Source organism: Talpa occidentalis, unplaced genomic scaffold (assembly GCF_014898055.3).
Source record: "Talpa occidentalis isolate TD23 unplaced genomic scaffold, MPIMG_talOcc4v2.1 talOcc4.5, whole genome shotgun sequence".
NCBI lineage: Eukaryota > Metazoa > Chordata > Mammalia > Eulipotyphla > Talpidae > Talpa > Talpa occidentalis.
In genome coordinates this window covers 46,785,765-46,799,867 of record NW_023604861.1, presented here as the reverse complement: position 1 = coordinate 46,799,867, position 14,103 = coordinate 46,785,765, and the positions used below count along the sequence as shown (strand labels likewise).

General features: G+C 34.4%; 1 protein-coding gene across 1 annotated transcript in view; it reads right to left on the bottom strand.

The window, feature by feature from the left end:
- PAN3 (poly(A) specific ribonuclease subunit PAN3) overlaps positions 1–14,103 on the bottom strand; it is a 120,479-nt gene that overhangs the window by 8,685 nt on the left and 97,691 nt on the right. Inside the window, 5 exon segments of the mRNA XM_037527076.2 lie at positions 491–620; positions 4,308–4,447; positions 8,783–8,873; positions 9,967–10,132; positions 13,979–14,080. Coding sequence (XP_037382973.1) covers positions 491–620; positions 4,308–4,447; positions 8,783–8,873; positions 9,967–10,132; positions 13,979–14,080 — 629 coding nt within the window.

Below are 14,103 nucleotides of genomic sequence, written 5' to 3'. Positions count from 1 at the left end.
GAGAACATTAATGTTTCAGCCAACAGAACCTTTCAAAAGCAAATTTACAAAAAGTGGTATATTGTACTATTATGACCTTTAAACAATAAATCCTAATACCCCCATATTTTGGTTGTATTTTTAAAGATAACATGTCCATTTCATTTAATAGTAATATTGGATTGTCAGAAAAGCCATGACATTTTTTCTTTTTTTTTTGCTGAAATAGTCATCATGACTTTTCCAACCCAATACTTAAATGATTATGCAGCTAGTCATCTTGAAGAATTATTCAAGCAACACATATTTTTTAAAAAATTGAGATTTTGTCCCATGACTACAACAAGGTCATAAATGAAAAAAATAACCACAGGACACAAAAAATTAAAAAATATCATAAACTAAGTTTGGGCAAAATATCTACAAATCATTTTAGTCAATTACTATATTTAGTATATATTTATATACATGGATGTATGTGTATATATACTCTTTTAACTATACTCTTTACCTTTGCAAGGTCTTCCTCTATGACATCATTTCTCATTTGAGCAGCATCCAATTGAGTATAAAATCGAGCACCAATCATGGGCATGATGTCATTTACACTTCGCATCCTGTTCTGGTCAGTCAACAAATACCTAGCCAAAATAAGGAAGGATCACTTGAATTTCAAACATGCAATTAAAAAAGAAAACAATATAACCTACAAGTACATAGCTATCATTGCAACCACAATAAAATACACAATTTTGAAAACATTTTTTCACACACACACCAAGTTCACTTTTTAAAAATAGTATTTCTTTTTCTCTGGAAAATTTTAAGTCAACAGAAAAACTGTAAACATCTCTTTCGCAATATTTCACTATTATGAAACTGAGAAAGTAGAGTTACACTTATCGTTTCCATTCTCAAATTTTTGCAATAGTACAGGAAATAATTGTCACAAGTTTTTTTTTTTTTTTTTTAAGATTTATTTTTTAGGGGCCTCCCTGGTGGCGCAGCGGTTGAGCGCTGGGTTGCGAAGCTGCCCGCAGCCTCTGCTGCGCCGGTTCGATCCCCGGCTGCTCCCCGGCCACCAGAGGAGGGTCCCACATGGTGCGCAGACCTCTCCTGCCGCCCGCTGCTCCCCTCAGCAATGTACTTCAGTCCTTCTGCCTGCTCTGCTCCCCGCTCTGGCTCTGGTGAATTCTCTCACCCTCCCGCGCTTCTGACTGTACCCAGTGCTTGTATAAATAAATAAATAAAAAAAAAAAAAAAAGATTTATTTTTTATTTATTTATGTATATAAGAACTGGGGTGCAGGGGCCTCCCTGGTGGCACAAGGGGTTAAAGACGCAACCTATGAAGCTATCTGCAACCACTGCAGCACAAGTTCGATCCCCAGCCAGGGAGCAACCCACATGGCACAGCAGACCTCTCCTGCCTCGCCCGGTGCTCCCCTCAGCAGTGTATTTCCGTCAGTCTGCCTGTTCTTTTCTCCACTGTCTCTGGTGAATCCTCTCACCCTCCACACCTCTGACCTGTACCCCAGTTCTTGTATGCATAAATAGATAAATCTTAAAAAAAAAAAAAAAAAGAACTGAGGCGCAGGCCAGAGGTGTGTGTGTGTGGGGGGGGGCGAGTGGGGAGCAGAACAGGTGGATCTACTGAAATACACTGCTGAGAGGAACAGCAGGAGAGAAAGGAGAGGTCTGCTGTGCCATGTGGGTTTGCTCCCTTGGCAGGGGATTGAAGTCATGCACCAGCAGCTGCAGATAGCTTGATAGTGCTGAGACTTTAACCCCTATGCCTCCAGCAAGGCCCAGTTACAAACTATCTTGGGGGGTGGGTGGTGATATGAGAGGTTCCATAGGTAGGGAAACTTTTCTATTGCTCCTCAAAAAAAATTTTTGAGGGCCTCCCCGGTGGTGCAGCAGTTGAGTGCTGGGTTGCGAAGCGGCCCACAGCCTCTGCAGCGCCGGTTTGATCCCTGGCTGCTCCCTGGCCACCAGAGGAGGGTCCCACATGGCGCGCAGACCTCTCCTGCCGCCCGCTGCTCCCCTCAGCAGTGTACTTCGGTCCTTCTGCCTGCTCTGCTCCCCGCTCTGGCGCTGGTGAATTCTCTCACCCTCCCATGCTTCTGACTGTACCCAGTGCTTGTATAAATAAATAAATAAATCTTTAAAAAAAAAAAAAAAAAAAAAAAAAAAGCCATGCTACTATTAAAAAAAAAAATTTTTTTTTTTTTTTTTTGAAACTAAAATTGAGTCTTCATTTTGATAAATCAAACAAGTCTCAGCCTTTTAGGAAGCTGTCCTTTGTTCTGCAACCTATAACTAGTTGTTACTGTATATCTTTTTCTGAGAATTCTTCATGTACTAATATAAATCAGCAGAGACCACTTCAACTTTTTCTCTCATTACAGTTAAGGCAGAAAAATATTACCAGTCAAAGGGTAACCTGCTAGAATACAATGATTACCAATCACCTATTATTGCTTATTCCGATCAGTTAGCCATTTCCTGCCCATACTATTTAAAGCAATTTCCCACTCTTTCACATTCTGCTTGAAATTCTATTTTCTGCAAAGGATTTATCACTATCTGCAAACATCTTACTATATATATTGTTTATTAACTCCTCCCCATTAGTTTGGAAGCGCTAGAACATAGGGAATTTTGTTCATATTTTTCAAAATGTCTGCTGCATCTGACATATAGTAGACATTCTTTTGTTGAGTAAGTGAATGGTTATACTCATGTGGACAGTTATCATCTATAATTACTGCCATAATTGTATCTAACTAATCATACCTGAAATTACTACAAGGTTTCTTTACCATTGTCTCAGATTTGTCATCTCTTAATGTAGAAGGAATATCATCTCTAAAATCTAGCTATGAATGGATTTCATAATTTATAGGATCTAATTCATAGGATCACTGGGAGATGTGAATTGATTCACACCAATCAGTTAAAAAATGCATGATACAATGGGTTAGTGTCTGTGAAATTCAATCTTTGGTTAGTATGAGTTATGTTTTTTTGTTTATTCACTTTTTATTAAGGAATATTTCAAACACTTATAAAGCAGAGACTAGTGTAATGATTTCTAATGTAGCCATCATCCAATTTTGGTCTCTATTAACATATGGCCAATTTGCTACATTTATACCCTTTACTCCACTTTTTTCAAAGGATAATATGGAGATTACAATTTGAGATTCACTTAAGTGTTGCAAATTAAGGCTAGGAATCACTATAGTTACAAGATATGAAACAAGCTGTTTTCATTTAAAAGAAAAACCATCTTATCTGACTATTAATAGTAACCAGGCAACCACTGGGTTTCCAGAGCTCTGTCATAAGTAAGATACTTATCCCAATGTACAAGGTGGCAGTCCCATCCTCCATCCCTCAATTCCATACCCCAGGGTTCATCCAAAAAGAAACAGGGTCATCCAGGCATTTAAGAATCATAAGGAACAGCAGCTTAAAATGAAGAGAAACTTCTGAAAAGGATCAATAAGCTCTAGTAGACTTTAATAGGAAAATTTCAAGAGATTTCTGAGCATTTGTTCTCTAAATAAGAATAATGATTGTTCAGCCTCTGGAATTCCTCAGTGTTAGATGCATCCTAGCTATCTATCACAGGGAGGAATCCCTTTGGTGATAGTAATCCACAGTGGTTTCTATTAAGTCAAAATTCCTTTCAAACTTCAACTCAAAGATTACCTGCAGTCTTAAGGTACTGGAATAAGAAGTTTTATATTCGTATTTTCTGAATGGATGGCAATAAAGTCCCTCTATTTTGGCCCTTCTGTGGGTAACCAGCTTGCATCTAAGGTTTATTTATGACAGTTTTCACAAAGATACTTACAACTCTCTAGGGCAGCAATGTCTAATAGATTTTCTGGGATACTGAAAACATTCTATGACTACATTGTCCAATATATCACTCAGAAACTACATGTAAGCTACATTTGAGCTCTTGAAATATGACTAGTACAAATGAAGAACTGATTTTTCCATTTCATTTAGTCTTAATAAATTTAAATTTATAAGATCATAGGTAGCAAATGGGCATCACTGCAGTTTCAGAGGTACCCTTTGGCCAAATGGTTAAAATATCAACAACTAATTTAAAATATTTGGTTTATGAATGTATTCCAACAAATATTTGCTTAGCAATAAAAATAAAGAAATTCAAGAGTATTTAAGTATGTTTCCCCTGATTTTAAATAGTGGAAATAAAATAGAATCATTGTTAAAAAGCCCTTATGAAAGAGTTCTGTCTTATTTCAAATGTTCACTAAATACATTTAATCATATACTAAAACTTACAAAATCAGATTCTTCAGGTCAGAGGAGTAGTTGATTGTCACCAGTTCCATGGCTTTCTGTAAGTTCTCCCGCTGAATTCCTGCCAAAGAGTTGCAAGCCAAAGCCAACACAACTTTTCCTAATGATATCAGATCTGCTTGCTGACATAAAAGAATAAATACGACTTTTAATTTTTATTTTATATGTACAAATTTAATACACTGACATTACTTCCTGAATGGGAAAAAGCACCTTTAACAAAGAAGCTGCAGAGTTCAGCAAAGGCTTCTCAAATTTTGGTGCTCATCAGTATCACCTGAGAACTTATTAAAAACATGATTTCTGAGTCTCTCAACAGAGATTCTCATTCAGTAGCTCTGAAACAGGTCCAACATTTTTAAAGAACCCAGGTAATTCTGATGAAGGAATTCTAAGCACCTACTTTAAGAAACACCATTCTAAGTAATTTGCATACCAGCTTTTACCTTTTTTTAATTTGTTTTAAGGCTGGTTACTATTATATACTTGCTTTACTATGATCATTATAATTTGCAATATGCACTTTTCATTTTCCACAATACCCAAAATACGATGGGAGTTTGAAGAATTATTTCCAAAAAAGTTACCCATCTCAAACACGGCCATCAACATTACCTGATTTCACAGTACATTCTCTAAAGGCATCAAAAATGCTACAAACCTCAATGACATCCCATCCCATCTGTTGTTTCCAAATAGACAATTTTACTCGCACTACAATAGATCTTTGAGCTCTGTAATCATCTGGTTTCCTACCTTTTTTTTCCTTTTTATAGATTTGCCACTTGAGACTTTCCTTCTAAAAGGACTTTCATAAGACAGCTGGCTGAATTGAGGTAAGCTCTCTATTACCTATTATAACTCCAGGAAACAGAATGGTCACCCCAAGCGGCCCTGGTTGGCAGGTAACTATAAATACTCATATGCCTAGGAGAATGGAGTAGCTCAGAGTTAAATGACATACTTTGAAATAATTTCTACAGAAAACTTTTGCAAAGCTTCAAAATCTGAATTACTGACTATAAGTTGACTTACTGGATATTGGTTTAGTAGGAGTTTTCAAATTTAGCTGTACATTAAAATCCCCAGAGGAGCTTGACAAACAAAAACACCCAGTTCCGGTGTTATTAGTCTGGGGTAAGGTATTTTTCAAACTTTCCAGAAGAAATTCTGATACGCAGCTGGTGTTGAGACCAGTGGAATATTTGTAATATTTGTAATTCACATAATAAATGAAATCAAGTGAGCGTTTCAAGGCAATCACTAGTAATGTCTTAGCATTATTATGGGAATAAACATTTTGCCCAAATTATAAAGAACAAGAGAAAATCAAATTTTATTACTAAAATAACATTAAAATTTTATTTTAAAATTTATCCAAAACTAGTATTTATGAATCTGAACACTATGAATTAGTGGAAAAGTATTTAGATAAACAAACTACTTTGAATCTATTAGGACAAGAGATGCCAAGGATTCATGAGAGAATCTTTAAAACTTCATTAGTGGTACAGAGTTAGGAGCCCACACTGGCAGGAGGAAAGATGACATGGGAAGGAACACTATTATTGTTGCCATTATTTCTATGTTCTGGAGGGGACTGCCATAAATTTACTTAAGAATAAGTCCAATCAATCATTCTCAAGAGCAAATAAAAACATTCCACATAATATTAATGAAATCATAAAAATGTTATTCAAAAGAAATCAGTGCGTGTAAATGCTATGTGTTTCCTTCCCATGTCACTATTAGCAAATCAGAGGTTGTTATTAATTATCAAGTATTTGAGCAGCACCCACCAGCACACAGATCCCCAACCCTGAAAACAGTAAAACTTTCAATTTGGCTCCACCCTGAATTGATGCTGCACTAAGCCTCCCACCTAGAATATTTCATTGTTCCCTATTGAAAGAGAGGAAAACAAAAATCCAAGAGAGCTGAAGGGCTGGATGCATTTAAAAAATAAGAACATCTGATTTTGAAGCCATCCCACCACCTTTCTAAAACTGACTCAAGGTGGGAATATCCACATTTAGAAATAAAGTATACAGGTCATATGATACAGATTAAATTAGAACTGACTTTTTTAAACAAAAAAGATTAATGAAGTCCTCCTTAAATTTAGAGTTCGACATAATAAAAACTCAATAACTCTCCTTTCCTTATTTCCCAGCTAAGTACTTTTCCATTTGTTATTTTGCTTCTTACCTCCATCTGGTTTTTTCCCCCCATTTGTTGAATTCTGGAGGTTTTCCCCCCAACTCATTTTCAGTTTCTTCCTGATTCTTGACTTCTTGATTTTTCTCTGATTCTATCTATGGCTCTACTTATGTCCATTTTACTGAAAGTCAGTCTCTATTCACGTGTCTGAAACAGACTATGAAAAATAGACTACAAGAAACAATGCACTCCTTTCTCATGTACCTTCTCTGTAAAATCACAATTTCCCTTTTTAGGACTATCTTTAATTCTCTCCTTTACCTTACTATAGCTATATGAAAAAATTTCCACATATATACATACCCCCCAAAAAAAAATTAAAAAGGAAAAGAAAACCTGATATATCCGTTACTGCTGAAAAACAAAGGGAAAGTGACAGCTAGTTTAAAGTAGTATGTATTTATTAATGAAAGCAGTTCCTAACTTCATCCTAACCAATCAGTTAATCCCTAACACTTCAAAGTTGTTTGTTTGGAACTCTGGGATTATTTTTTCTTATAATGAGTTGTTTTCAGGTGACTTTATAACCCATAATACAACTGAAATAACGTGTATTTTTGCAAAGAAAAAATTGAAAATACTACTGTGGTCGTCACAGAAAGACAAAATCAAATTAGTCTTATTTTATGCTAGTAACTTTTTTTTTAAAGGAACTTTAATCAGAACAGAGAAGAATGAGGAGATATTTTAAGGTTGTGCTTGTAAAAAACAAAAACTGTAAGATGTTTTGTTTTTTAATGGGGACATGGGGTTTCCAAATACTTGACACAGAAGTTTATGGCACTGGTTCCAATAATATTTAATTTCTTTTCAAAAATTTAATATTATTTTCTGGGCATATAAAAATCACTAGTATTTTAATAGTTAACAGTCACTTTTTAGAAGCAAAAAGATTATGAAGAAAAATTAACCACAGCCAATTAGTTAGGTACTAAGTGTATGACATAAGATAAAAAAAGTAGCTAGGAAACAATCTCTTTAAATAGGAAGGAGATTACAATCCCCTTAAGCAGAAGAAAGCTGCTACTGGGGAAAAATATATAGCAGGCAGATTCTTCCACGTAGTGCCCACTAGATGGTGCTACCAACCAAGTCAGCTTGGCTGCTGTTGAAGTTAATGGGCACAATCCATAGAGAAGTCTGATATGATTGAATGAATGTGAGTGGCTCGAAGTCTGGGGCACTGCACTATGTAGCAAAAGGAGAGATTTATATGTGAATTGGAATACTAAACACTACTCAGACATTACTCATTCTGTCCCTTTACCTTTTGTTCTGAGATTTTGTATTATGATAAAAGGAACTAAAATCTTTAAAAGTTTTAATAAAAGAAGTTGAAATGAATAGGCAAGATGGTCTTGTTTCTCCATGTACTTAAGAATTCTGCCTTATTTCAACCTCTATAAATGAGTAAATGTTCAGAAACACCAAAAATTTCTTATCCAAATCAAACACTGTCTTTAAATGAAAGCTGCATGTCCACCAAAAAATATGAATCATCATTAATAAAAACAATAATATAAAATATTTGCTTTAAATAGCCATGCTACTTGCTGAGTAATCAAGGCAAAAGCAACTACACTTATTGTTACTTGTAGCAATATGGTTCATATTATCTTACACTTTATATTAATCAAGCAATAAGAAATAAATAGCAAATTAGCTAAGAATTTAAAGTACCAGGGCCTAAATCCATACTATTATTACTAAATAAGATAATCAGCAAATTCTGAAAGTATACAAGTGCGTGATAGGCTCTGATTAAGCAAACGAAAAAAAATTATTTAGAAGACAGCAACACAATATTCCTTTGAAAATATTTCTGAAATTTTTAAAGTGGAAGTGGGACAACTTTTCTACATGTAAAAATATTAAGTGTGATTTTAACATTAGAGACGAGAAAAAAAGCAAAATGTCATTTAATATAATTCATTCAGCTAATCTGCTGTAACCTATCCTGGGGTTAAGTTTCCTAATCACATAAATACATTTTCACTTGAACAGCTAGAGTCACTACATTGTCTTTAATTCTATATATTCTAACCTAAAAAGGCTTTACTTTAAATATATTACTATGACTAGAAAAGTATATGTTCAGTACATGCTCAAAGAGAACACTCCCAAAATAAACTGAAATCTAGACTTAAAACCCTGAAATACTTTAAAATAAACAAAATTTATTTTTTAAAAAAATCAAGCCTTAAGTTATAAAGTATCCATTATTAATTCTTACTCACCTGGTATTGAGCCATTAATGCCAATGGATTGTTATTCTGACTGTTATCAAATGTTAATACATCAAAAACTCCAACACAATTTACTCGCAACCTTTAAAGAAGAGTATTTTTTAAAAAATTAATTAAAATAAGATTTTAAATTATATGAGTAGAAATTTAACATTTCCTATTAGAAAGTATATGAAAATATTAATTAGTCTAGCCTCCTGCCCCAGCCCCATGTAAGGTCTATTAACCAACATTTTATAGGTGAGGAAATTAAGACTCACAGAGAGCAAAAGATAGGGTTATCGTTGTTAAGTCAGAACTGATAAAGTCAGCATTGTAACACACAACTTTTGACTACTAGTTCAATGGTCTTTTCACCACACCAGGTTGCTTCTTCATTATTTATGAACTAATAAGCAAACATTTGCTAAACATTTGGTGCCATTCAAATCATTTAAACTCACTTAACCTAACTCATAATTGTTGAGACAAATACTTTACAAATGTCAAAAATGGAGATAACAACAGCAGCCGTCTCATAAAGTTTCTGAACACAGAGAAATAACTTGCTCAGGATCATATAGACAGTAAATTAAGAGGATATGAGCTCAGGCAACCTGGCTTCTGAGAACTTGAGCTCTTTATGCCATACTGCCCAAAACAATTCTCAAAATTATGGCAACTTCAAACTCTGGTGAAGTCAAGGTTACTTAACTCTCTATCAGTAGTTCTCAAAGCATGGGACCCAATCAGTAACAACAGCAATACCTAGGAACTTGTCAGAAATACAAATTCTCAGGTCCACTCCAGATTTACTGAATCATAAACTCTGTGGGTTGAGCCCAACAATCTGTGCTAATATTATTAGTAAGTTCTCCAGGTGATTCTGATTCATGTTTAAATTTGAGAACCACAGTTGTGGTACACAGAATTACTGTTTTGATACTATTTCTATATTCCCACAACCCTAATCATACCTAACTCCCAATTTTTATTAAGATTCTTGAATAATAACCAGGCATTTTATTAAGAATTCAACTTTTTTTTTTTTAACTTACAAATGAACTCAAGTCACAGCAGTTCTTCTGGATGGAATATATGAAAAGGCAGAATTAAAACAAATTATCATGCTTTGTTTACTAAGTGTCTTAAGTTAATATGCTTGGCGAAGTAGTCAAAACTCAGAATGCCAGTACCTTGTTTTGCCAGTTATTAGAATCTTTGTTGGGTCCATAACTCGACATGCCAAACCTGCTGTATGAATGGTACGCAATGCAGAACTCAGCTGAACAATATATGCCCAAATAAGAGATTCTGGCAACAATCCAGCATGCTGTCTGGGCAGTGGTCCATCATGTTGACCTATAAAGTAAATAAACCAAAAAGTGGAATATTCATTCAAGTTATCAACTAAAACATTCAAACTAAAATTAAAGAAAATTTATGTATATTCCTGGCACAACTTATCAATTTATGTGTGTGTTTGTGTGTGTGTGTAAATATCTAAGTTCAAACTATTAATAAGAATTTAAAAGACAAACTCAAAACTTCCTATTTATAAGATTTTATCTTTAAATTGTTAGCAGCAGAACTCCCACTGAACTGCTCTCTTGGAATCTTTATAATTTTTGAAAAAAAGAAAATTAAAGTAAAAATGAGTATCTGTGGACCAAATAAATGTAATTAAAAACAAGAACTGTTTTTTTTAGAGATTGTTACTTTACTAAGATAGTGGAAAGTCCTAGCCCTTATTATTTTCAGGGTATGTGACATCTGTTTATTCAGCGGTCTAAAAGAAAGAAAAGTCTATCATTTTTTAAAAGTCTTCTCTTTTGACACATAATGCTCTCTCTATGCTATGACGCCAGTTAGACAAGATGATATTCAATTCACAAAAATACTGTAAAATACTGAGTGCCACTATATGTAATGATGAAGCACAGCAGTAATCTGGTATACCATGAAAAGCAATTATTTTCATTCTATTAACTCTTTCTAGTGCTTCTTGATATTAGTTTCTGGGTCCTGATAATCCTTAATCGGTAGGAAAGAAGCCATAAAAACTCAATCCAGATTTTATGATTATTTTATGATTATTTGAATTTATAACCTTATAAATTCAAGAACTCATATAGTTATAAACAAACTTTGCTAAGTAGGTATAAAAGCAATATGGCTAAATGGTTAACTCTGAAGATAATAAATAGAAAATATGCTTGGAATAATATTCCCAGGGAAAAGCAAATACTTAATTCACATACTACTATCCTTCAATTTAGATAGAAATGAAAATAATACAACCTGGAAGAATAGTGTTAACTGACTCAAAAAAGTGGCTCTAATTATTACTGGCAAAGCAATGTCAATGACGACTATGAAAAGTTTAAATAAAATTAGTTAATAAAGATGGCAATTAAGGAGTACTTCCAGAAAACACTTATTAGTTACTGTGTGCCAGATACTGTCTAGTTTTTACTCACATTATCTCATTTTAAACCTCTGTCATACCCCTGTATGTATTGTCATTCCCATATTCTAAATCTGTATTTTTAGATGCAATTTTTTCATTTGTTCTATGTGAATAAATTAAATAGTATAAGAAAACATTAGACTTCCATTTATGTCTCTACAAGTTTATATAAACATTCACCTTTCTTTAATATTGGCCTTTTAAAAAAAATCCACAGAATTGTATTTTATTAGGGCCTCCCCAGTGGCCCAGTGGTTGAGCGCTGGGTTGCGAAGCTGCCCACAGCCTCTGCAGCGCCAGTTCGATCCCCGGCCACCGGGTGAGGGTCCCACATGGCGCGCAGACCTCTCTGATGCCTGCTGCTCCCCCCAGCAGTATACTTCATCAGTCTGCCTGCTCTGCTCTCTGCTCTGACTCTGGTGAATTCTCTCACCCTCCCATGCTTCTGACTGTACCCAGTGCTTATACAAATAAATAAATAAATCTTAAAAAAAAATTGTATTGTATTAGAAATTGCTGTCAAGTATTTATGTATATCTGGTATATTTAGGACAGTTGCTACCTACCATTCAAATAATACTTTTAAATATTAGAAAAATAACTGATTTCTAAGAAAATGTAAACATAACATACACAATTAGTAGTCAATACCAAAAACAGAATAGTTAAGTTGGCTTTATTTATTTTTAATGAAAAGTAGTGCTATAAATCAGGGGTTCTCAACAGAGATAAATTTTGACCCCAGAGGACACTGGCAAAACCTAGAGATATTTTTGGTGTCACAAATGGGTCAGGGGGTGCTACTAACATTCAGTGGTTAGAAGCCAGGGATGCTGCTAAACATCTTCCAATGCACAGGACACCCCCACAAATATAATTATTCTGCCCAAAATGTCAACAGTGCTGAGGTTGAGAAACCCAGCCATAAATTAAAGCCAACAGTTATTTCACAGGTGTTATTACTAAAATAAACTTGAACAACTACAGCTATCTTCATCTATAGGAAAAATTATACCACATCCCCTTCAACAAAATTATGTAGGTATCTGCAGATGACATGGCAAAAGGAAGAAAGTGACCACACTATATGACCAGATTTTTAATGTGAAACAGTCATAACCACAGCTTTCTTCTCTTAACTGCCAGAAAGCAAAGTTACAAGTAAACAGAAGTAATAAATTACTTTTATCCATTATTAGAGTCCTCAAAGGAGTCACAATCCCAAAAACACTGCCTCAATTTTGAACATTATGTATTCAAGAAAATCTTTAAAAAATTAAAAACCACAATAAAGAATATGCAGTGCTTCTTTCTTGCTCCCAACCCAGAAAATGATATATATATTTCCTTTCTCAAATATATAAATTAATAACATCTCAAAATGTTTACTTTGAAACTGTTTACCATTTAATAAATATCTGTTAGAATATAATTTAATTAAAGTATTCTGATTCTTTGCAATATCTGACTTTTATAAAGAACTAAGGGGCAAAAAAAGAAATTCTCCATTTAAGTAAGTTACCTGAAAAACTGTTTTGAAGACAAATTTCTCAAATAACTTGTACTCTTATCTTTAAACAAAAGCATTTAAGGAAATAATTTCATAAATGATATGTAGTCACACCATATTACAAGAAATTAGATCATTATATTCAACAACATAATTATAATTGTAACTTTAATATAATTGTAATAAAATAATCATTTTGAAAATATAAAATTGGGGGATATATTTATTTATTTATTTTTTTTTTTTTTTAAATAGAGGCATGCTTTTTTATTTATTTGTTTGCTGGTTTGTTTTTGTTTGTTTTGTTTATACATGCACTGGGTACAGTCAGAAGCGCGGGAGGGTGAGAGAATTCACCAGAGCCAGAGCGGGGAGCAGAGCAGGCAGAAGGACCCAAGTACACTGCTGAGGGGAGCAGCGGGCGGCAGGAGAGGTCTGCGCGCCATGCGGGACCCTCCTCCGGTGTCCGGGGAGCAGCTGGGGATCGAACCGGCGCCACAGAGGCCGCGCGCAGCTTCGCAACCCAGCGCTCAACCGCTGCGCCACCGGGGAGGCCCATTGGGGGATATATTTATAATAAATGATATAATGGACAATGCAAAAGGAGACGAAAGAAAGAAAGAGGGGGAGAGAGAGAGAGAGAGAGAAAGAGAGAGAAAGAGAAAGAGAGAGAGAGAAAGAGAGAGAAAGAGAGAGAGAGAAAGAGAGAGAGAGAGAGAGAGAGAGAGAGAGAGAGAAAGAGAGAGAGAGAGAGAGAGAAAGAGAGAGAGAAAGAAACCAAGATACCAGAGACCATAATGGTTGTACTTTGGTGATACTACAGGATTTTCTTTTTTTTTCCAATTTACTAAATTTTCCAAATTATAATTATTCAGAAAGCGCTGTATATTTAAAAGAAAAACCTTTTAAAGAAGAAAATCATTTTTATCATATTTTCATTTAAATTTCAAGTGTCTACATGAGTCTTTAACAACCTATCTTCATCTCAGTCTATAGACAGAATACATAATGATATAGACATATAACCACATAATATAGACATAATAATAAAGACAAATTTGTTATGGATTTACTCTATTTCTTTGAGATAATTCTTTTTAAAATTCAATGGTCTGATTAAGCTGAGTGATTACAGGGATAAATTTACATGTATATTACAATACAAAACAACTCTTCCATAGTGCAAAAACATTTGTCAAACCACAGCTTGCTTGCATTTTTTTCTTACCCCATTTTCTCTTTGTGAAATAGGCATCAGCATTAGGATCATTAAAGTGTCTGCTCATCATAGTTTCTCCTCCGGCATGGAAATCATATGCAAACACAAGAGCTTAAAACAAAAGACAAACACTT